General features: G+C 32.3%; 2 protein-coding genes across 4 annotated transcripts; both read right to left on the reverse strand.

The window, feature by feature from the left end:
* Positions 1-1,573: 1,573 nt before the first annotated feature.
* Positions 1,574-11,597, reverse strand: LOC110609479 (cullin-1). 3 transcript variants are annotated; one of them, XM_043953945.1, is made up of 20 exons: positions 11,334-11,596; positions 10,412-10,558; positions 10,224-10,323; positions 6,646-6,831; positions 6,427-6,474; positions 6,132-6,335; positions 5,980-6,057; positions 5,060-5,149; positions 4,888-4,968; positions 4,741-4,800; positions 4,250-4,276; positions 4,090-4,176; positions 3,841-3,990; positions 3,681-3,736; positions 3,473-3,593; positions 3,220-3,381; positions 2,956-3,099; positions 2,626-2,844; positions 2,328-2,495; positions 1,574-2,101 (listed from the first exon to the last, which is right to left on the reverse strand). In XM_043953945.1, the coding sequence occupies exons 2-20, from the start codon at positions 10,537-10,539 to the stop codon at positions 2,000-2,002; spliced, it is 2,211 nt and encodes a 736-aa protein (XP_043809880.1). In that variant the 5' UTR covers positions 10,540-10,558; positions 11,334-11,596; the 3' UTR covers positions 1,574-1,999. The 3 variants fall into 3 exon arrangements, with proteins under 3 accessions (XP_043809880.1, XP_043809881.1, XP_043809882.1); XM_043953946.1 differs by having other exon boundaries at positions 11,432-11,592; XM_043953947.1 differs by lacking the exons at positions 1,574-2,101; positions 2,328-2,495; positions 2,626-2,844; ... (1 more) ...; positions 3,220-3,381; positions 3,473-3,593 and having other exon boundaries at positions 3,819-3,990; positions 11,334-11,597.
* A 7,511-nt stretch (positions 11,598-19,108) lies between these two features.
* LOC110609480 lies at positions 19,109-20,150 on the reverse strand. The gene is made up of 2 exons (XM_021749070.2): positions 19,987-20,150; positions 19,109-19,904 (listed from the first exon to the last, which is right to left on the reverse strand). Exons 1-2 carry the CDS (start codon positions 20,044-20,046, stop codon positions 19,317-19,319), a joined length of 648 nt encoding a protein of 215 aa, XP_021604762.1. The 5' UTR covers positions 20,047-20,150; the 3' UTR covers positions 19,109-19,316.
* Positions 20,151-23,482: the final 3,332 nt, after the last annotated feature.

Here is a 23,482-nt window from a genome sequence, read left to right on the forward strand (position 1 = left end):
GAAATTTAAGTTAGGTTTAATTTAAATAAGCGGTCAAATAAAAAAATATATAAAATATTTATATATTAATAAAATTTTTTTATAAAAATTAATAATAATATAATAAAATTATAATGATTTTTATTCATAGATTAAAATTTAAATATTTAGCCTATTATCTATTAAATATATATTTTTAAATTTAAATTTTATTTTTAAAATTTAAATAGTCCATAAAATTTATTAAATAATTTAATATTAATCATAAAACACTATTATTATTAAAAAAATAAAATTTATTTTCTCCAAAATTTAGATAGTTTAACATATAAGTTTAATCATATAAATAAACTTTCAAATAAACAAGATAAACAAAAAATTTTATCACTTCTTAAAATATGTTTGATATGGATTAACAAAACAAATTTAATGGTTAATAATTAACGCTAAAAAAATAAATTTTCTTTTCATAATATTAGGTTCAATATCGAAAATGATATTAACTATTAGCCTATAATAATAATGAGAAATAAAAAAAGTTTGAGATATTAAAATTTGGTTCATTTAATATGATATAATTCATTATAATGTTGTACTAGGAAAGGTAGAGCAATGAATATGGGAGGATGATATATTACTTAGTGTAAGTTTTAATCCAAAACCAATCATAACTAGATGAAGATAAGTGTTATCTTATAGTATATAAATTTCATTTAACCTTATATTAAATGTAATATTGATAATAAAAATAATGTATAAAATTAAATTAGATAATAGAGTAAATAGTTTAAGAAAAATTTAAAGTATTAAAATTAAAAAAATAGAAAAATAAATATTTCAAATTGAAAAATAATAAAAAACGAGATTAATTAAATATTATAAGATAACTAAAAATCCATAAATTAAATAGCATAAATATTAAAGTCCGCTAAAAATTAATTTAATAGAAGAATTAAAAGTTTGAATTTACAAAATATAAAATATTTTAATTGAATAATTTTAAAATAAGAGCTAATTAATAAATTTTCTAAATTATAAAGATTTAATTATAATTTTTCTTGCTTTAAAATAAAACTATCTAAATACTCGTAAAAAAATTTAAAGATTTTTAAATTTTCAGAGGGCATGCCCCTTGGCACCCTCACTGGCGGAGCCAGTGGTTGTGAGGACTTGAACCATCAAAGAGTAACAAATAAGTGAATAGATCTTATTGATGAGACTAGAAGTTTAATTTATTATTAATTTTTGGTTACCCATAGACTGAAACCTTTTAAAGCTAACTTGGTATTTAAAAGCCATTGATATGCTGCAGAAGAAAAGTAATGATGATACTAGGGTTCTAACATTCACCAAACCTGGGTCATTCAGCTTGCTTTTTGAAAATTCATGATGATTTCAAATATTTGAAGAATTATCCTTCGCATCTTGCTCATATTCACATTGCAATCTTCCATTAGTTCCAATTTAATTTAGCTATAAGTCCCAAATAGTGTCCCATGGCATCAACACTGTTTGAAATGGGATTTTTTAAAGTAATGAAAAATTTTTCAAGATTTAAAAACTTTAAAATTGTGTTCAGAAGGAAGTAAGATGATTTGAAACTAATAAAAAACCTTATTCTATAAGAAGCACACTATAAAAAAACCTTACTTTACTTTATGTGTAAATAGCAGCCGCGCATTCGTTGCTATAGAAGATGACAAGAAGGCCCGTATCCGCTACCGCCACATAAAGGCCCGTATCCTCTACCGCCACATAAGGATTATTGCTATTAGCTTACTCCAACAAAACATGGTTAGAAACATTGTCCAAAACTGCTTTTCAGGTTTTTTTTTTTTTTCTGAAAAAAAAACTTCGACACAGCTGACTTATAGTATCACTAAGTAAGACAATGCGACTACATCATTTACAGGATTTTGAAAATTGCAAGTCGCTGTCAAGTGTATACTCTCTTTCCGATGCTTTGCAGCAAAAACATGCCTTTTTCAACCGAACGCCAAGAACCGTGTTGCTTGTTGAATTATGCCAAGTACCTAAACATGTTAGGATTCTCCTTGTCCCTCTCCAAGTAGTCTCGAGCGATCAGATCTTCCATTCGCTTCTTAATTGCCTTTATGTCAGGCTGCAAATTCAAATCCATAGATACAAGAATTAAAGGGCAAAGAAAAAGGGAGCTCCATCAAAACTTCTTATTTCTCTTTCGCGCTAATTTATGATGGCTATGCCGCAATCCATTCATTCAGAAAGGGTTCACTGAGGATTTTTCAACACAGGATAAACTCGGTGGCCAAAATCCCAGACTCATTCTTTTGCTAATATGTATCCATAATCAAAAGTATACGCCATACCTTGAACATGCGACTCAACTGCTCGACACATTCTGAGACTAACTGTTGATGGCCCAGTACTTTCCGACTCTTCATTATACGAACAATTGCAGCATCAATAGCATATCTCCTGTCTTTATCAACGTCCTCTACAACCTTCTTTCTTTCATCTACTGGGGGGAGAGGAATCTACAATTGGGACAATTTTGACAATTTTCAATCTTTTATTTTCAACAAAACAATAGTTAGAAGCCAACATCCTGGTGATCTGGTTTCAACAGCGAACAATCCAACATGAAATATCACGCTAAAAAGTTACCTTGATTCTCCTCATTCTGTCAGTGAACTTGTGGTTGACTTCAAAGTAGTCTGTTTGGGATATGGTCTTTGTATTTGGTTCCTTGGTAAGAATCTTATACTTAGCACAAGACAAGGAATGAAGCACTCTAACCAAGTCATCATGGGTCAAGTTTAACTGAGTCATAGTCTCAGAATAACTTAGTCTATCTGAAGAGTTGAACAGCAGCAGGAGAGCAGCCTGTAGATATAGACAGAAATGTCGTAGTCTGAATCAAGCATCTAGATTTAATAATGAAATATGAGTCAACATTCACTATTTCCACAAATTTAGGGATTAAATATAACAGACCTGGTAAGTTGACACAATCAACTCGATGGTTTTTTGCTCAAACTTTCCATTGAGATGGCAAGACCCCAGTGAATATATCCAAGTAAGCTTCCGGTGCTTGCTTTTTTGATCATAGAATACCTTGAAAATTTCAACACCTCTGACCTGAAACAAAAAGATTTCTACATTGATAAAAGGAAAAAGCATAGGCAAAAAACTAATAACCTTACCACAAAGCTCACATTATACAACAAAATTAGTAACAAGTATAAAAGAAATGCTTACCATCTCAGCTGGAAGGTTAAGATCAGAGGACTTGTAACTGGGCCAAAATCCAGTTGTAAGAACAGTAACTGTTAAATCAATCCCAGGATGTGCATTTGGGTTATCGCCAAGATATTTCTCAAAGCTTGTCTGATTTTCCCTTGCCAGTGTCAAATCAGTGACCTGAAAAGAAAAAGAATTCCAAAAGAAATCACAAAAGTTACTTAGATGTTATTAGCAATATGTATCACCTAATTGCTCAGGGCCAATTTACCATCCCCTCCATCTTTGAAGTGAACTGTCCACCACACTGCTGCTTCAGTTTTGTAAGAATACTCCTTTCATGATCATCGTTGGCACTCCGGTCAAAAAGAAGGCGACGAGCAAGCTTCTTTCTGCCAACAGGCAGAGAAACAAAATGGGTACTGGAAAAAAATGAGGTAGAATGGAACAAAAGGATACCAACTAAAGATTAAATTTACCTGTAGAATTCGGCAAAAAGGTCTTTATCACTGATATATGCCAGCAATTTTACTACCTACAAAATTCAACCACAGTAGAAATCAATGCCAGTGAGGAAACTTAAACAACTTTCTACATCAAAATAAGAATGTTTATACAATGGAGATTTTGATGCATCACCCTTTCCAGCATTTCTTCTATGGTTTCATCGCTTAGTTTCTCATTTCCACCCTTCTTGAGGATATTATCACAAAATGTTGCCAGTAGTTCTGCACTTGAACTGCCAGCAACAGTTTTATTACAGAATATCTCAAAAGCCTCTTTCATGGCCTAATGAATCACCAAAGGAAAAGAAGACATGCTTACACGATGTGATAGCATAAAACTTAAGAGAAACATAATGATACATACAGCACAAATGCCACAAACCTTGTGAAAGAGGGTGTGATTTTGAAAACAATCATTCACATATGCCATATACTTGTCATGCAGCTCAATTATCTTTCTGATAAGAACCTGAAGATCACACCGAGAGATCAAATATTAGACCTCCCCATTATTTCCATATATGAATAAGTTGGGGATTTACCTGCTCCTGTACACCACCATTTGCAGCCTGTAGAAGCACATAATTGTCCGCACTTAGCTCCCCAAACAAACAATTGAAATAATAATAATAATAATAAATTAACTCAGTTGCAGGTACATGGAGTTCCAACATAACAACATATAAACTTCCAAGTTTTTTCTCATCCCATACATGTCGAGAAATGGATATAAAAAAGAGATGAAAGGGGCAAAGGAAGGATATCATTGTAATCTCAAAATTACTAAAACAACCTTCTGTAATTTTCTCTCATTCTAGAATAGAGCAATGATTGTGAATTTCACCTTCTATAAATTTCCCCCTCCTTTACTTTTCTATCATCTCCCCCCCCCCCCTCCAACCAAAACCCACAACACACAAAACACACACACATGCAGAAGTCATTCTCTTGTACCAGAATGAAAGTATGTAACAACCGCGAAAAGCTGCGTGTTATAATAAAACCTGTAAGAAAGCCAATCAAAGTAATGAACCTGGCTACTTGCAGCATCTTCAGCTTGCTGGACAAAGATTGTCCCTTCAGCAGTAATATGCTGTAAAAGGAAGTTGTAAGTAACAAAGACAAACAGGCTAGGCCCCTTTTATACCAAAATAGCATAAATGCTGAGACCAGCACCAACCTTCTTGAAAACAGTAGCAACAGGTTCCAAGCCTTTGGGTATTTTATAGTAAAGCCTATACATCCTTGAAAGATCCTCCACCTGTGCACATAAACAAAACCGGAATTATTTACTATATACTGCAAGAATAACCAGAGATAATTCAAAAGATGAAGCCTTGCAGGAACATTACCTTATCATCTTGAAGCAACACATGGCATCCAGAATGCTCCTTTTCAAGCAGTTGGTTTGCATAGACCACCAACAACTCATGTTGCACTTTCTACAATCAAAATATAAAACAATAAATATAGAATAATCATCTTTATAAGGACCCAAACCCTTAAAGTCGTAACAATAATATCTATAAATAATAGATGTATAATCATAACTCCACAAGCTGCTTCATAATCCTTTCCAAATGACAGTAGAACAAGAAACTTTCTGTATATACTTGAGATGCTAGATTTAAAGATACATATTCTGAGTTTTGCAGACTTATCATTTTTATGTCATCATGAGTCATAGTTTCACTATGATTTGGAACCAGTTATACAACATGCAATATGGATGTAAGCTTCATACAACACATTAAAACTTAAAACACAATATAAAATTGGAGAAGTGATTCTGGTAAAAATTGAGAGGAGCATCTTAGGGGTGTTATCAAGGAAGAAAGCCCAAACACAACGTCATCACAATCAAGTTGCATTAGGCTATATGAATCCTTTCTTCTTCTCTTTTCCCCTCTGGTCAGTTTAGGCTAAACTCTCACAAAGATTTAGATATGCGACATCCTAACCAAATTTCTTCTTAAACAAACCCCTTCTGAATACCCTAGTTATCCAATTCAATATATCTAACTAAATGGATTCCTTAAATCACAAGCATGTGAAACCCACATTAATATTATTTCCTTTTACTTTCAATCCAAGAATTTTAACTTTCATAACTAAAAGGAGAAATATTATCCTACTTCAATAATAAACCTTGTTCACACGCATTTACTTCAATTCTAAGAAATAGTTTTTTCTCCTTGCAGTACATGGAGAGAAAACAGTCAACCCCTTTATTTCAGTCATGAAATATATGAAAATATGAAATTAAACTAACCTCCACTAAGTTTGGCTCACTGCTTGAATGCAAGTAATGAGAAACTCTATCTCTTTCCTTCTTCAAGCATTCCTCAGCCTGCAATTTCATGAGAAGTGTCAAGATCACAAAAGTTAATCATTGAACAACTAAGGATTAGAACAAGTACTTGCCTTCAACATGTAGTCTGGACAAGAATCCTCCAAAATCCAGTTTGATGCCTTCCGAGAATAGTAAGCACCAGTATCTTGAAGCATGTGTGCTTCAAAATCTTCTTCATAACGATCCATTGCCCCCATCCCAATCTCAACAAATATATCTAAAACATTCTTCAACGATGCCCTGTCAATCTGCTCACCCTCGCGTTCTTTATCAATCTGTCCAAAAGAAATGGATGCTCAACACTTTATTGGAAACAAAATAAGAACTAAAAGTATTATGGAAATGGATAAAGAAGAAGAAACATACGAGAACAATCACAGCATCTTTAGCTTTCTCGTTCACTTCCTGATAGACCTGAACAAGAGATAAAGATAATAAAAGAATCATTTAAACAATCAATAGAGAGGGAAGAAATAATTGTAGGAAAAATATTAGAAATTAAGCTTAAGTTTAAGGCTCTTCACATTCAAGTCGCTATGACTCTCTGAAATAAGAAACAAGGTGTGGCATATAGAATTAACAAACCAGGTCACGAAAGCAAGTCAGACCAACTTCATTAAGTGCAGGAAGCGACCTCCGAGCAATAAAGTAGCGATCCAGATAATGAAAGAAGCGTGAAAGCCACCTAACCATAAGTTTATGGTTAGACCATCTTTTCACAAGCTCCCTCAGCATGAACTCATCATGTTTCTCTCGTAAAGATGGCAGCACCTTATTCAGAAAACAAAGTTAGCTGAAGCTGTTACCCTATGCATAAGATACATCACGAAGTCAAGTTATCCATTAATTAAGGAAATGATCCATAATGTATGTATACCATTAAAGTTTGAACTCAGGATATACTGTGACATGAAACCAGCCCCATTCTGAGTACAAATCACAACCACGTAGAATTTTACAAATGCAAAAGCAAATCTGAATTCTAATAAAAGAATCCAAAAGGCATCAATCCTAATTTAGTAATGAGTATGAAGACAACTATGTTACTCTTGCTGATGAATAGTTGCCTCACCAATGTTTTGGCTATTATTGCAATAAATGTTATTTAGTGAGAATCCTAAACAACCGTTATTATAACCTTTATTGAATATTCACTTAAACACAAATAAACACAATAATGACAAGGCTATAAATGCTAAGTTACTTTAGCATTTAAATGTTTAAGCTATTATAAAATTTAAAAGGCAATTATTATCTATTTAAGTGTTTATTGATTACACAACTTTTTATTGAGAAGGCAATAAATCACTTAAACACCAATAACCATACTTAAGACAACTATGTTACTTCCACTAATGAAATAATGCTAAAAGTTTTCACTGACCATTTTAACATATTTAGACTTATTTTAAATTGGATCCCAGAAACAATGGCGCTCCACTTATAAATGCTGTTATGTTATTAAATGGGTAATTACATTTTATAAGATTAGTTGTCTTGTTTTGTTGCTTTTGCAACTCAACTCTCCCAAAAGAAAGGCATCCACCTACTCCTAGACTCTAGGATCACTTTGCATCTTTAATAACTATGGTTACCCAACAAATACAATTGATGACATTCCATGTTGCAATTAAGGGGAGTGAAAAGACTCAGGTCCACATGGATCAAAGACTGCGACACATAGTCTATAAGAAATGTTGCAAGTCAGGTTTGAAGTGCTTGAGAGTAAATGATCTGAGCTAGATATGTTTGAGTGAAAAGACTGAGGTCCACATGGATCAGAGATCCGCGACACATAGTGTGCAAGAAACATTGTGAGTCGGGTTTGAAGTGCCTGAGAGTAAATGATCTAAGCTTAATATGTTTGAGGATGCGCATTGATAGTGAAGTTACGAGGTTGAAGACAGAGTGAAAGTTTTGGTTTCTAAGAGGTTTTTCCCGTACATATATCCTTATTGTACAAAGCATAACGGTTGTTTGTCATGTTTGATCATATCACTATCCAGTCTCGGCGCTCAAAATTCGGCTCATTTATGGCAAGAAATTAGCTCATTTAATACTCAGTCGGCTGGTTGTTTGAAGACCCCTATGTCCCTTTGCCATATGCAACATAGGTGATGATGGCACATGCATATTTATGAATATTGTACGGCTAGAGCCTAATTCACGCTAATACGTTAACATGTGAATTGACCCGTGAAGTATAAATTCGGGTCTACCCATACTCGTGTTCATTGGGTAGATGTATGTGTGGCTAAATCTAAAGGATGCTCATAGATTATATGTTATTAGAGAGTATTATGAAAAGATATTCCTGATTGGTGTAGGATTAGTATTCTAAACATGTCAAATTATTTACGTTTATACATTCCTATTTAGAGGGATTTGATATAGTTCTATTTAGTCGGAGAATTCTTTAATTTATGATATCATACTATATATATTTTGGGTCTTCCATTATAAATAAGTAATCCTCTGTATAAGATAGATAATACAATTAAATAAAGATGTAGCCATTCGAGGTTTGTATCTGTGGATGCACGCTCTCGGCCTCTCGCAAACGAATCACCTAAATGTTTTCATGTTACTTATTTCTTTCTTCTTTATTATTCTGACTTTTATATGGTATCAAAGCTTTCGATTCTTTAAGGCTTACGTACCATTCAATGATGTTATTCACAAAGCGCCTTTCACACCAATAGTTACTGAATTCTCTCAACCTTCATGTGAATCACATTTTGGATACTTTGTACCAAAATGCGATACTTTTGCATTCCAAATCATTGGGAAACGCGATTTGATAGACCAAAATAGAGATTCCAACAAAAAATAAAAAGATGGAAGAGCTATAATAAAGAAAAAGTAAAAAGAAGAAAATACATTTTAAGTGAGATACAAATAATAGATTTAAACATTAGTAGAATAGGTAACAATGTTAACTTGAGAGTATACATTACTATTTTATTAGTTAAACTTTAAAATGTTCTCATAAAATATAAATATTAAATATTATCAGTCATATATTTAATTATGTAAACCCAATATTATATTGCATAAACATAATTTACATGCCCCAAATTAAATTGGCACACCGACTAAACATATCATCAGTCAAATTAGCGTACCTATTAAGCCTACCCCCTATGTATCCTATATTTTATTCATTGGTGTACCACGTACCATGTAACTGTACCATGACTCTAGCGTACCGCGATTTAGGTAACCCTATGAGCTGTTTTGTGTTGATATTTTCTTGTCGGTGTTACCTTTGGAGAAGGACTCTATTTTGGTGTTTCCTTATTGGAATTGCTTTGGAGAGAGACTTTGTATTGATGTTTTCTTGCCAGCATTGTCTTTATGAAGGCTTTTGCACTAATGGTTCCTCACCAACATCGTCTTTTGGAGAGATAAGTGCAATTCAAAGTGTTATTTTATCTTTTGGTGTTTTGTGTAGATCCTTTTGTGTGAGTGTTTTTAACATCTACTTATGAACCATTGGTAGTAAGCTGTTGCAAGAAAGTTTTTAACTTCTACATAGAATCTCATCAAGGGGGAGTGTTGAAATACTTTGCATAGAGTGCCTTTGTGCGAGTGTTTTTAATCTACTTGTAAATTTGTTGGTTGTGCACTATTATGAGAAAGTTTTTAGCTTCTATATGGAAACTCATCAGAGAATAGTGTTGGAATTAACGAGATTCCATACTTCGATTGAAGGAGAGTGTTGTGAAAAGTTATTTCTATTTAATGTAGGATTGATATTCCTAAAGCAAATTAATTATGTTTATATATTCCAATTTAGGGAAATTTGATATATTCCTATTTAGTTGGAGACCATACCATATATATCTTGGTCTTCCGTTATAAAGAGGCAAGTCTTTGTATATGAGATAGATAATATAACTAAAAAGAAATGTAGCCCTTTAAGATCTTATGTCCATGGATGTAGACTTTCATAGCCGAACCATGTAAATCTTCTCATTTTACTTTCTTCATTATTATTCTACCTTTACTCAAAATCAAAACTAAGAAGTCATCCCAGCCTTCAACTTAATAAAAAGAAAAAGATAATGTCTGCATTGACCAATATATTCCACATATTAATAACATATAAACATAGATCGTAAAATAAACTTAAGAACAAAATATTAAGTTATTCTTCTTACAATGGAATTAATATAATCTTCAAAAGCCTCCCTGTATTTGTCATAAAGCTGCTGAGAATAATCATGAGGCGGCTTCTGTGTGCACATATTATATATAGTTCTGTAGGATTTGAATTGGAAAAAAAAATCAGGACAGGCAAAAACTATATCCAAGTGCACCATACTAAATTGCATAAATGAAAGATTACGTGTAGAGCATCATATATTCTTCTGAGTTGAATTGCTCTAATGACCCTTCCAGAATCCTCTTCAGCTTTGTGATTCCTTTCTGCATAAAATCCCACCCTTGATCCAAGTCGATTGTCCTACGTTCCATGGTTTTAGAAGAACAAATCCTGCCAAAATGCAAAGCAAGTTACTAAAATCTGGCCAATGAGTAATGAGATCAGGAAGGAGATTGCAAACATATAACCCTAGACAAACGTTTTAACAAAATTTGCAAGCCACAAAATTTATAAACTTTACCGTGTAAAAAAAATATGTTCCCACCGTTTGGAAGCAAGATGAAAAAAAATCTATTCTTTTTAATTTAACAAACTTTTATTCTAAAAGAAATTGATCTTACATGATTTTATGATTTTATAAAAATTCATTTGAATTCTTTTCATGCAAAATGAATCATTCCTGCCAAAAGAGGGGTTAAGATTTTTTTCCCTTTCAAAATTAAAAATATTGATCTTCATTACAATCTTATTGATAATAATCCGTGGAAGGATATGCTGCCATTAATAATAAGAAAAAATGAAACAGCATTATAAGCAATGATGACACATGAACAAACAAAACCCAAAACACGAAGCTGAAAAACATAGAAATGACAAAAATCCAACCCACATATTTTATGGTAATAAAATTTATATTAATGAAAGGCATAAACAATGCAGATTGAATAGCAGTAAATATAATAGCTAAACGATAAACAATTACAACAAGAATTAATAATATTCATTGACAACACAAGATAAACGCCAACCAAAACGCAATCAACGCATAAACTATTGAGCTCTCATTGCAGTCAATTTTACTCATAATTTATAAAATTGAAGAAGCATGACAAGAAATGTAATAAGGGGAAAAATCACATAAACACTATAATCGAGCAATCCATACCGAAGGAAAATTGAAAACAGTGAGAATAAAAATTGAGGACAATCAAAACAGGAGCCGATGGCTTTTAAAAGAGAGAAGAACTGCAGAGAAACCCTAACCCTGTGGATTAAGAAAGCAAGAGAGAGATGGATGCGCCTGTGATGGCTTCAAAAAATTGGAGCGAAAATTGCAAACCGGGAGAGAGCTGGATTTGTTGGTGAAAAATCATGCAGAGGGGTTTATAACCAACTACTCTCTTCCTGCCGCAAACACATACTCCTTTCAATTTGGCCTATTTAATATAATTAGACATAAATTTTATTTATTTTATAATTCCCTACCATTATTTTTTTGCAACTTTCTAATTTTAGCAACTTCTTTCCTTTTTTTTATATATTATGAATTACTATATAAACTATTATTACCATATTTAATTGTATATTATTTTCAATTTTTTTTCAAATTAAAATTTAGACATTTTTTAATTTTTATTCAAATTTTATGTTATTAATAAACATTTTATTATTTTAATAAAATTTAATAACCTCATTTTATTTTAAAATGGGTATAATTTCTATACTAGATATTCATTCATTTGTGAAATTTTACTGTTTTAAAGGTGATTCATTATGTGTTTTCTTTTTCTTGATATACTTTTTTTTGTCATATTTGGTTGAAGATTGACGAATAAATTCAAATGAGTTATTGTAGCTTAATAGCTTTCGGTAATATAGTTTGTAATTTAAATAAGTAAACATTTTAAAAAATCTCCGTATATAAAATTTAAAGATGAATACAAAAATATCTCTTGATAATGACATTATTAATAAATACATAAACTGATTAAAATGTCTTAAATTTTGATTCGTTAAACATTAATGTCATTCTATTTGCTGAATTGTTAATATTTAAAAATAAATAAAAGTACTGTTATAGAATAAAATTAATTTTAAAAATTACATAATTATTCATTTGAAATGCGTTCGATGAAATATGCTGTAAAATATTTAAAACTAGATGAAATGTTTAAAGATATCAAATATATTTTTTATATCTATTGAAAAAAAAAATAATCAGAAGAACTCTCGAGTATGAAAACTCTCATCATTTCAGAAAACGAGAAGTTGACTTTACGAGCTACAGAAAATGAGAAAAGCAGCCATCCTTTTTTCTCGCGGAGCATTTAAATCGAGCAACGGCCTCATCATCCATATTAAGATCTCTTGTGCGTGCCACACGTAGCCCAACGTCTAAATAATTTATATTTTTCACTTATCCATTTAAATGTCATATATATATACACACGTACTCCCCAGAGGAAAACACATCTTTTTTTCAAGATAATATTACTATTGATAAAAGAGCTAGGCCTGATATAAGATAAATCTAATAGAAAACTAAAATATATATAATACAAGGCCCACCAACAAATAATGAAGCCCTAAATTTAGAGCAGGGACTCGACTTCGAACCCGATTGACATTTCATCGCCTCCTTGAATGCCGTCGACAATTGATAAAAAGAAGCTATGAAAGTTAACTCCTTTAGAGGTAGCTTTTTTCGACCAAAAGGGTTTAAAAGGAGAGAAATCGCTGTTTTTGAAGAATTGTCATTAGTAAAATGCTTGAAATAAGATATATAAAAGTAAAATTTAATTTATAAATTATAATACAAATTCAAAAGATATCACTCAAAACAAAAACGATATCGAAATGAAATTAATTACGACTTTAAAAGAAAGATAATTTATATATTAATCGGATTAATCGGATAGGAGATGGTGAGATTCACAGGAATAGAATTTATTAAACAGAAGAAAGTATCGATGACCATAGCATTCTCTAACACAAAGTACAAAGAAAATAGACATTTTAAATTTCTATTGATAGATCTCCCAATTTTAAGAATTTTTCATTTGTTGCATAAACCATAACCAACCTAAAAAAAAGATAACCCGGCACAACCACCACACATACAAAGACAACTAGACAAAACATAACAAAAAAGCAAATTCCTAATCTAAACCTCAGTCAAGGTATTTGTTTTTCTTACACATTTTATTGCTAGAAATAAATCCAATTAAAACCTATATATTTTAATTTAATGATAAAATAAGTTTAATTTAATTTTTTTAGCCAATTAAATAACTATTAGCTATATTTTTACTTCAGGGTCAAATAAATTTAAGTTAATATAATATTTTTTAAAATAATATAATTTTAATTTTAATTTAAAATATAAAAAATTAAGTATTTTTAATTAATATAAATTTTTTTGAAAAATACATAAAAATAATTTTTACAATTATAAAAATGAAATTTTATTATATACAAATATTATATTATTAAAAAAAGAATATGTTATTATTAAGAAAATAATATTTTATTATTTGACGAACATTCAACACATGTTAATCGAAAACAGCTGCCTAATTCATTAATGGTTACAATTGAAAGCTTTGTTCAGACAATGGTTAGCCTTTTAGAGACAGATCCAGTAAAAAAAAATACTTCAACTAGCCATTTAAGAGTCAAACTCGAAACATTCTTTGGCTGAGTTATAAAGCAAGCAACTTCTTTGCCTTCAAATATCTGCAGCAAAGAAGTTTCCAGACAGTGATACATGCAAGAAAAAACATGTATTTAGTTCCAGTCATCACAAATGAACATAACAAAGAAAAAGAGAATTAGCTTTGTTCCACCTTCTCGCCGAGTTTGCATGTTGTAAAGGCATGTACTGCAGCGAAAAGCATCACCTAGCCCGCAATGAATCATGACAAACAAAAAGATTAAATTTGGTCAATTATACCATTAACAAACAAGACCAAGGGCATAGAATATGACTTCAGGGATAGAAAAATATTTTTCCCTTTAGGACAGTACACAAAATGAATAAAAGTGATTTCTGCTTTCAGAAATTTATGCCCTTTCCATCTAAGATCCACAAGTTTCATTAAAATCTAGGGTTCATTAGTACAATTCCACATTCAAAAGAGAAGAATTGAAGCCATTGCAAATGGTTGGAGATGCAAATAAAATATTTAGCAAATGCTTTGAAGTTTAAACGGATGGGAAACAGTAATTTTAAGAAACTAGGTCAACAACAGGATGTAAACCTGAACTCACTCCAAAAGCTTGAATGACTCCAGATAATCCAACAGATTTCAACTGGATGCCCTGTGCTTCTAAGAACCCTGCCAACAGCAACTTGCGCGCAAGACCAACTATTACCTAAAGAAACACTGCAGTGAGACACTTGACTGTAAACTAAACTTCATCAAGTCATGAGCACCATGAAATGTACCTTATCTGTTTCCTCTGCAACAGAATGAAGAGCCATGTAAATCAGGACAGTCCCCCCAGGCTTCAGAACTCTTGAAATTTCCCCAAGCAACAGGTCACCAGGAAATTCGAGTGACCTAGCTACTTATGAAAATGACAATATCCATAGATGAACAATCCACTGGCAGCCAAGAACAAAAATATAGTCCTCCGCCACCTACTATACTGAACGTTTCTATAATAAAAATAGAATGAAAAATGAATCACATAAGAAATGCATTAAAAAATCAGCTAGAATATACTCGACACTTGGAACTTGGTGCTTTGGCCTCACATAAAATCATATGATATGTGGACTTTGTAATAGATGTTACATTGAACTTTCACATTAAAAGAGGAGATAAAAAAACAATATTGACTGATACATGTCATGATAGGATTTGGTAAACCATTCTCTCACAAGGATGGAGCATTTACAATCAAGACATCCAATTAAACTTCTACTCACAAAATATGAACACACAACACTACATGGCAATGATATCCAACTAAGGGGACAAGTACAGCAGATAGTGGGTTTCTTTCACTAATCAAGATATAGAGACAAGAACACTTGTATATTCATCCATTGTGCATTATAGTATTAATGATAAACGGCCCCGGAGACCCTGACCCAGGTTGAGGCTTTAACTCTATTAAAACCCAATATATAGGCCTGCTTCACATACAAGGCTAGGACTTCTTTACAAACCGGACTAAGCTCGAGCCTCCATATGAGAGGCCTAACTCGATTAATCTATTGGATGGGACAATAAACCCCGTGACATTTGGAATTGTATCCACATGGCGACAGATAGAACTAAATGGCCGCATGATAATGGAAAAGGACCTAGTACGTCCGCACGTACGGCCAAGTGTGATTATGACAGGAGAGTACAAATGCAGAATGACAGTTATACGTCATTAGAAGACAAAAGGGAAAAGGAATAAAGGAAGCAGAGGAGGACAAACCAGATCAAACTTATCAAAATACACATTGAGTCCACCTTTTACTGGATCTCAGCCATCAATTAGCGTTATCTGTGGAAACAAAAGAGATCTTTTCATCATTGGAGTTTTCAACCTCATTTCACCCACTAAGAACGACATGGCCAACCAAAGTAAAAACCATACTGAAAACACTCCAAACAACCTGAGTTCAACTTAGGAAAGACCACAGTTCTCATTCTCTAGCTCAGCTGCCCCATTAAACCAGCCACCTATATCGTTTAACTCGTCATCAAACCTAGCCGGAACCATACCTCGAACTACCTCGTCTGACCAAGAGCTACAAAGTGTAGCTCTCCAATTACAGAATACTGCCCAGTGGCTAGGCCAAATATTATAACAGAAAGGGCTCAAAACCCCGTTGAGCATACCACCTGTAGTCGAGGGGCTCAACGTCAATGAGTCCCAACTCACGTTAAACTATCAAGCTGCCCAGCAGCACAGTAGGAGAATAGATAATGGAGATGGAGAGGCCAATCGGAGAAATAAGCAGATAGCCAAAGCAAGAGGCAGGGCAGTGAGAGCTCATTGAGAATGGTGGGGCTGAGAGCTACTCCTTCAAGCCAGCTGGCTCGGAAAGACCCAGAAGAAAAGACGTGGATGTAGATCAAAAGCTAGAAAGGTTAAAAGAGCAACTACTCACAGAGTTAGAAGCACGAGATAACAGCAGTCCCATGTTGCCAACCTCGTCACCATTTGTGAGACGAGTTTAATAAGAAACTATTCCAAAAAAATTTATGATGCCAACCATGGCAGCCTATGATAGGACGTGAAATCCCCAGGAGCATATCTTGAACTATAAAACATTCATGGAATTGCAGACCCACTCGAATATCTTAATGTGTAAGGTTTTCTCCACCACCTTAACAAGACCAGTCAGGGTATGGTTTAACAGCTTAGAGGCAGGAAACATTAAGAGCTTCATAGACCTGGCTAATGTATTCATTAGTAGATTCATCGCTGGAGTTCCTGCAAAAGAAAAAATAAGCTACTTAAAGACCATTTGACAAAGGAGGAATGAATCCTTGAGGGAGTATGTCGCCAGGTTCAACTTTAAGACTTTGAAGATACTTGAGCTGGATGAAGGGAGAGCAGTAGAAGTCATACAAAAGGACACAACCTCCTTGGAGTTCTTTGAGTCGCTATGCAGAAAGCTTCCCACTTCCCTGTCAGAGCTGATGAAGAGGGCCGAGAAATATATAAGGCAGGATGACTACTTGTCAACCAGGCGATTTGCCAAAGATGACAGAGACAGAGGAAGGGTTGGAGAGGAGGCAAGATCGGAGACCAGAACCATTGATTAAGCACCGGTCGGAGAAAAAGGAGTAGAGACTCTTTCAACCCTAACTTCCCGCTGAGATTATTTCCGTAAACATGTCCAAAGCCGAAGTACTCGTGATAGTCCAAGATAAAGATTTCATACAATGGCTCAAGCCCATGAAAGCAAAAGCGAGCAGAAGGAACTCAAATAGGTACTGTCAATACCACAGAACTCATGACTCTGACACAAATGATTGCTACCAATTAATAAATAAGATAGAAAGGCTAATCAAAAGAGACTACCTCTGAAATTTCATGAAAAAGCTAGAGGGCTAGAGGCAATAATAAAATACAGCTGGAATCGAAGCACCAATAAACGACGGCTCCCGCAGAACAATCAACATAATTGTAGGAGGGACTGGAGGCCGTATGAGTCGGAAAAAGAAGAAGAGAGATAAAAATGAAGATGAAGGTAGCGCAAAAATAATACAGGTCATTGAACATTCTTCAACAATCATCTCTTTTTCTCCGGATGATGCACAAGAGTGAGATGCCCTGCACTTCCTGCACTCAAATTATGATTTCAGCTAGATTTTTTTCCTTTTAGCTAATAAACTAACAATAAAATAAAAATTATCATTTTAGCATTTTTTCATTTCATTTATGATTTTTGAGTATTTCACGCTAATACTTTTACTCAAATTATGATGATATATCATCAAATAATTATATATTAATTATTGTATAATTTGAGTATTAAATATATTATAAAATATATTATATGAAATTAATGAATATTTGATATTAAAGGACATTTATATCATTTTTATTGTCAGTTTCTACTAACACAATTTTACTTTTTAAAAATTTAATATGCCAGCCAAATAAATTTTATTATATTTATTACTTTTTAGTAAATATATTTTTCGAGAAATGCACTTCCTAAAAAATAAATTAATTTGAGCCAAACGAGATCCTAATTGGATGATACTAGTTAACTTCCTTTATAGTAAAGTTGGAATAGTAAAGTAAGTAAAGTTGAAGACTTCCAAAGAAGTTGATAAATATGGCCAACTAAACAAGACTTGTTTTAACACTTATCGAGAAGTAGAACTTCCTTAGCTAAGTTCTCCCGTATCAAAGAAGGCCTAAAATTTTTTATTTTAGTATTTAAAAATTATTTTAACTAAGTTACTGTATTACCCCAATTTAATTTGAAAACATCACTGCATATTTTATTTAATATCATTTTTAATAATTTTAATAATAAATGTTGAAATATGTCAACTAATTATTTATTACTTATAAGTATTTTAACCAAATACAATTATTTAAAATTTTAAATTTTATAAGTCTCAAATAGTGTTTATAAATAAATTTTCATAGCCTACACTAAATACTCTCTTATTTAGACTTTAATAATAAAGTTGTGAGTTTATTTAGCAAAAATAGTTATACTGATTTGTTTAGCCTTTAGTAAAAAATATAGATATAGATTTGGACTTATTTTTATATTTTATATTATTATCTCTAAATATTCCTACCCAAGTGACAAAGATTGTCGAAAATTGTGTTAAGGAAATTTTTTTTTTAAACTCTATTTATGATGAATGTAAGATGCAATTATGAAGTAAAACTCATATAAAAATTAAATAAAATTCATATTTTATATCCATCCTAGTTCCATTTAGATAAGAAATTGCTCTTGTTGTAAAAGCATTCTCTTGCTGTGCCAATTGGGGTTTTTCCGGTTCTCTTGATTTTCATTCCTCAATTTTCTCCCAATTTCCTGCCAATTTGGCTATTGGGAAAATGAGAGAGAAGAAGAGAGAACTTTACTTTTTCGATGCTTGGCAGACTGGTTGAAATGGTTATGGAATTGAGGATAATGCTGTGGAAAGAGCAAGCAACAATGCAAATTAGGAATTGTTGGCTCTAGCATTTCTTCTTTTCTGGTTTGACAATTTAAGCCATTAGCTAAAGTTTCAAATCTGAATTTCCAAAGCTTCTGGTTAGTCGATTAGACATTGAGACAGAAATGAGGAAATAATTTATGAATTATCAAAAAGTGAATAGTCAATTTTCTTAGTTTGATATTGGGAAGAAGATTTAGTACTGGATTTGCCCTGTTCTGTTTATTTCTGCAAAGTAATTCTTGAAATAATGAGAATAAGCTATCTAAGGATAGAGAAATAAGGAACCAAAAAATGGGCAAGGGCAAATAACTTTACACATGAAATCTAGATGGTGAAAATGAAATCATATCTTTTGGGGATCATACGAATCATATCTATGAACAGAAACCTTTCCAAGTCTAAAAGGAGAGGCAAAAAGGGGAAGCAGAAGAAAAAGTATTTACAAGTTTAAATTCTCTGAAAAACCAGCAAGAAATAAGTTCATCATCTCCTCTGGGAAACTACTTTCGGATGACATGTTCCTCCCCAGATTGTGCATCTATGTGCTTGATCCATCTTTTGCCTCCCTTGCTTAATCCTGAATTTCCCCCACTTGTAGCTACATGCGCGATATCAAGTCCCTTTCCGACCGGCAGAAACACAGACCTGACCAGTCGCCGGGACCCTCCTTCAACAACTGCTCTCCATCTGAAACTTGAACTTCTTGAGCTAGCGTTCTTGCACACCAGAACTGCACCTTGGTTGCTGAGCTTTGCTAGCCTCAACACTCTAGCAAACTCCTTTTGCCGCGAGTCCACCACCACGAAATCAATGCCTTCTAGCCTCTCCATAACCTCCTCTGGTTGCCCAACAACGATTTCTGGTGACATCCCAGCCTTCTCCATGGCTTCTGCATATTTGGATCTTGACTGTTCATCAGGGACTATACAAACGTGTCTTCCACCTGTGAGACGGCTTGCAATGGCCAAGCCAACGCTTGTGGTAATAACTCCACCTTGTGACCACGTTTCTACGATAAGTTTAGCGTTCCATCCTGCAGCCATGGCCGAAACAAGCTCAGCCACACTGGATTCACGACAAAGCTCACACTGCAAACAAAACCCAGAAACAATCCCATGAGAAAGCAGAACAAAAACAAGAAAAACAAAAAAATTCAGGGAGGATGCTTACTGATTTAACAGTTTCGACATAGGCCTTTAGGGCAGATTCAGGGGACCAAACGAGCTTCATTTCTTCCAAAAAACTTCTTTTCCTTCCCTTCTTGTAGCAATGTTTTACTTCGTTGCCAAGTTATAATGGTGTTGACAAATCAGAAATTGATGTGTGGGTTTTTATTTGGGACAGAAAGGCCAGTCTTGAAAATGGTTTTTATTGGACCGTTGACAATAAACCGCGCAAATCCAACGTGTTGTGTGGATTGAGATTAAGATGGGATTAACGTTAGAATGTACAAGCACTTGCCCCACCAACCTGATTTTGGATTTGACTACCTGTCAGTTTCTGACAGGATTACACAATAAAATTACCACTTGTACCCACGCATTACCAAATTGAGCTTATTCTCCTTCTCTTTTTCGCGTTTAGGCAATAATTTTTTAAAAATAATATTTTTTTATTAATAATTAATAAGTAAATAAATAAATTATTAAAAATAATATTAATTAATTATTATCTGAATAATTATTCACTATTAAAATTAATTTATTTTTATTATTTATGATATAAAAGATGAAAGATCCACCTAGTATCTCTACCAGTGGATAATTTAATAACTATATTGTTAATAAATTAGGAGATATGACCGAGTAGTAATTTTGTAATTTTCCATTTATATATTTGTGTAGTGTGAAATGGAATGGTTTGCAGTGGGATCCATTGAGAAGAAAAAAAATTGAAACATCGAGAAGATGAGACCAAAGAGAGAGAAGGTCAAATAGGGTGGGGAGAGAACAGGTGAAGATTCAGAGGTCACCGCGTCCGTATGCCATTACCAAAATAAAGAGTACGAAATCATAAGGTTCAACAATTTTCTCAGGCCAATTTCAAAAAAAAAAAAAAAAAAAAAAACAATTTGCTCATGCCAAAAAATCAACTCTTTGTTTTATCAGGCCAATTGCAACGTCATTTGTTTAATAAATTGTATTATAATTTGAAAAATATTATATGCAATCATTTTACACATTTAATTAATTAAAAAAACTAAAATTTCAGAATACTTACTAAAATTTATAGTTTTTTATTTAGTTGATCCGTTATGTTTGTTATGTAAAATATTAAATGACTCGTTCTTCAGCTGACGTGGATGTCCCGTGGCGATGAGACGGCTATCCTCCTAACTGTGCTGTATTTGTGTACAGATTTTTTTTTAAATAATTGCCTTGCTCCAATCAAACTCCATGCTTGATCCATCTCTATCAAATGGTAGAGATTGCAATTAAGCAACATAAATTCATATCTCATTAAAAAACCATTTGACTTTCTTGGTATTAGAATAACTGTTTAAAAAACTTAACTTTGAATTTTTATTATTACAATTTATAAAACTACATCTATGGGATTAATTACATATTAATATTGAAATCTAATGTTTGCTAAAGTGAAGCTTTTACCGCCTAGTTGCCTTTTTACTTCAAAGTTGCCATTGCACTTTGCTTTTCCTGTTGTTGTTGCTCTTCTACTTTTACAGAAAATAAAAATTAAAACAAGTGGAGTTATAATTTAGTGAATAATAAAATTATTAAAACTATTCTTAAATTTTTATATTATTTATAATTATATAACTTTTAATTTAATTAATTTTAGAGTTAGTGTAAATATAAATTTTGTAGTCTACTTGTATTTGACTTAAATGATTTTTTTATTTTTAATTACATTTTTAAATTAATTAAAAAATCATTTAAAAAAATTTTAATGTTAAGTTGCTTATGGTGGTCCACTGGAGATGGGAAAAAGGTGGCGTCGAAGAACAGGACCCTCTTTTATCGGGTGAGCTACTGGCCCACAGGCGATTTTGACGTTTGTTTTTAAATGTGTTTTTTTAATATTTGTTTCTAAATGTTATTTCCATTTTAAATGTCATTTTTTTATTTTTTTAGAAAATTAAGGAAAATTTAATTAAATTTAATCACAGATAGAGCTGTTTGATACTTTGATTCAAGTTTAAATTCCGATTAAAACTAATTATTCTTTTTATAAAAAAAAATATCCATTTGCATATAGAAACGTAAGAACACTACGTCTGCAATTCCATTAGATATTTTATTGCAGACTCTAGTAAGCTAGATTTAATTTAGTAAATAAAAAAAACATTTAAAATGTTAGAATTTAATTATAAAAATACTAAAATTTCAGTTTTTTTTTTTCTAAAAAACGATTATAATATTTCTATTTCATCCTTTTATCAGTTATGGTCATTTTCATGGTTGTGTAGGACCATCAAGTTGTGGGATATTTTAATAATTTATGATAAGGTTTGATGGCCAAGAATGATAACCGACAGTAACCTGAATTAGCAATTAGGTAAACGCATATCCCAAGTTTATTATTATTATGAACAAAGTAAACCTGATGATGATGGATATCACACCCTTGTTAAATAAAGTCCACCACATCAAGTGGAATCAATTCATTCAATCCATTAATATATATATAAATCTCTATTGTAATCATTCACAATGTTTTTATTTTAAAAAATTTATATTCAATTTTTATTTGATTAGAAGAAAATAATATTTGAAAAGAGAAATGTATTTTTCATACGACTATTAAAATGAATATTTGAATCGATTTCTGCTTTCCGTAATTTATTCATATTAAGCAAGATTTGAAAAGGGATTTTGTGTGAAAACCATGGGTTGATTTCAGGTATTGGACTTGGTGCATGAACGTGTAATTGGTGGGAGGTTGGCTATTTGTGATCAAATTTTATCTAGAACGTAGAGAACAAGGAAACGTGTGCACAACTATGACTGCTATAAATATATATCATGATAAAAAGGAAAAAAATATGTGCTTGAAGGTGTTTTGATTTGATAGTTCCGTGGTTGGACCCTGAAAGCGAAAAATCGGCTAGACTATCAGGTTTGATTTAGGGCCGTTTAAGACTTTTCTTGACGGCATTGCATGGATGCTTCCATAAATTGAACCTTTATTTGAAAGTAGAGACTTGGGTTAGGTTCATGCCTTCTCGGATTCAATCTAAGAAAGAGAGGAAATATTAAAGAAATGGATGAGATGAGATGGGTCATATTACGGTTGGGTTGGGACGTCAATGCAAATAAATATAGTTGATTAGGTTTGTTACAGTTATTTTCAAACCAGCAGTTGTTTGAATTGTTTTGTTCGTTGAAGGGGATCTATGCTCTGTTTTATCCTTTTTATTTTCTGGGGTTGATTTGTGACTCTTGACCGGGATAACATTCCACGGGTTAGACCTTGTTATCTGTCATAATTAGAAACAGTAGTCACAGGTTCAAAGATTTAAGTCAGGTTCAATTTTATTTTTTAGTAAAATTTTTAAATTTATTTATTTTAAATTTTTTTTATTAATATAAATATTAAAGATAAAACTTTTTAATCGAGAGTCAAAATAATTAGAGAAAATTTACATAGATAAAATTTTACATGTTGAATAGATATTTTTATTTAATTTTTTAGTTTGAATAAT

Source organism: Manihot esculenta, chromosome 2, assembly GCF_001659605.2.
Source record: "Manihot esculenta cultivar AM560-2 chromosome 2, M.esculenta_v8, whole genome shotgun sequence".
Taxonomy (NCBI): Eukaryota; Viridiplantae; Streptophyta; class Magnoliopsida; order Malpighiales; family Euphorbiaceae; genus Manihot; species Manihot esculenta.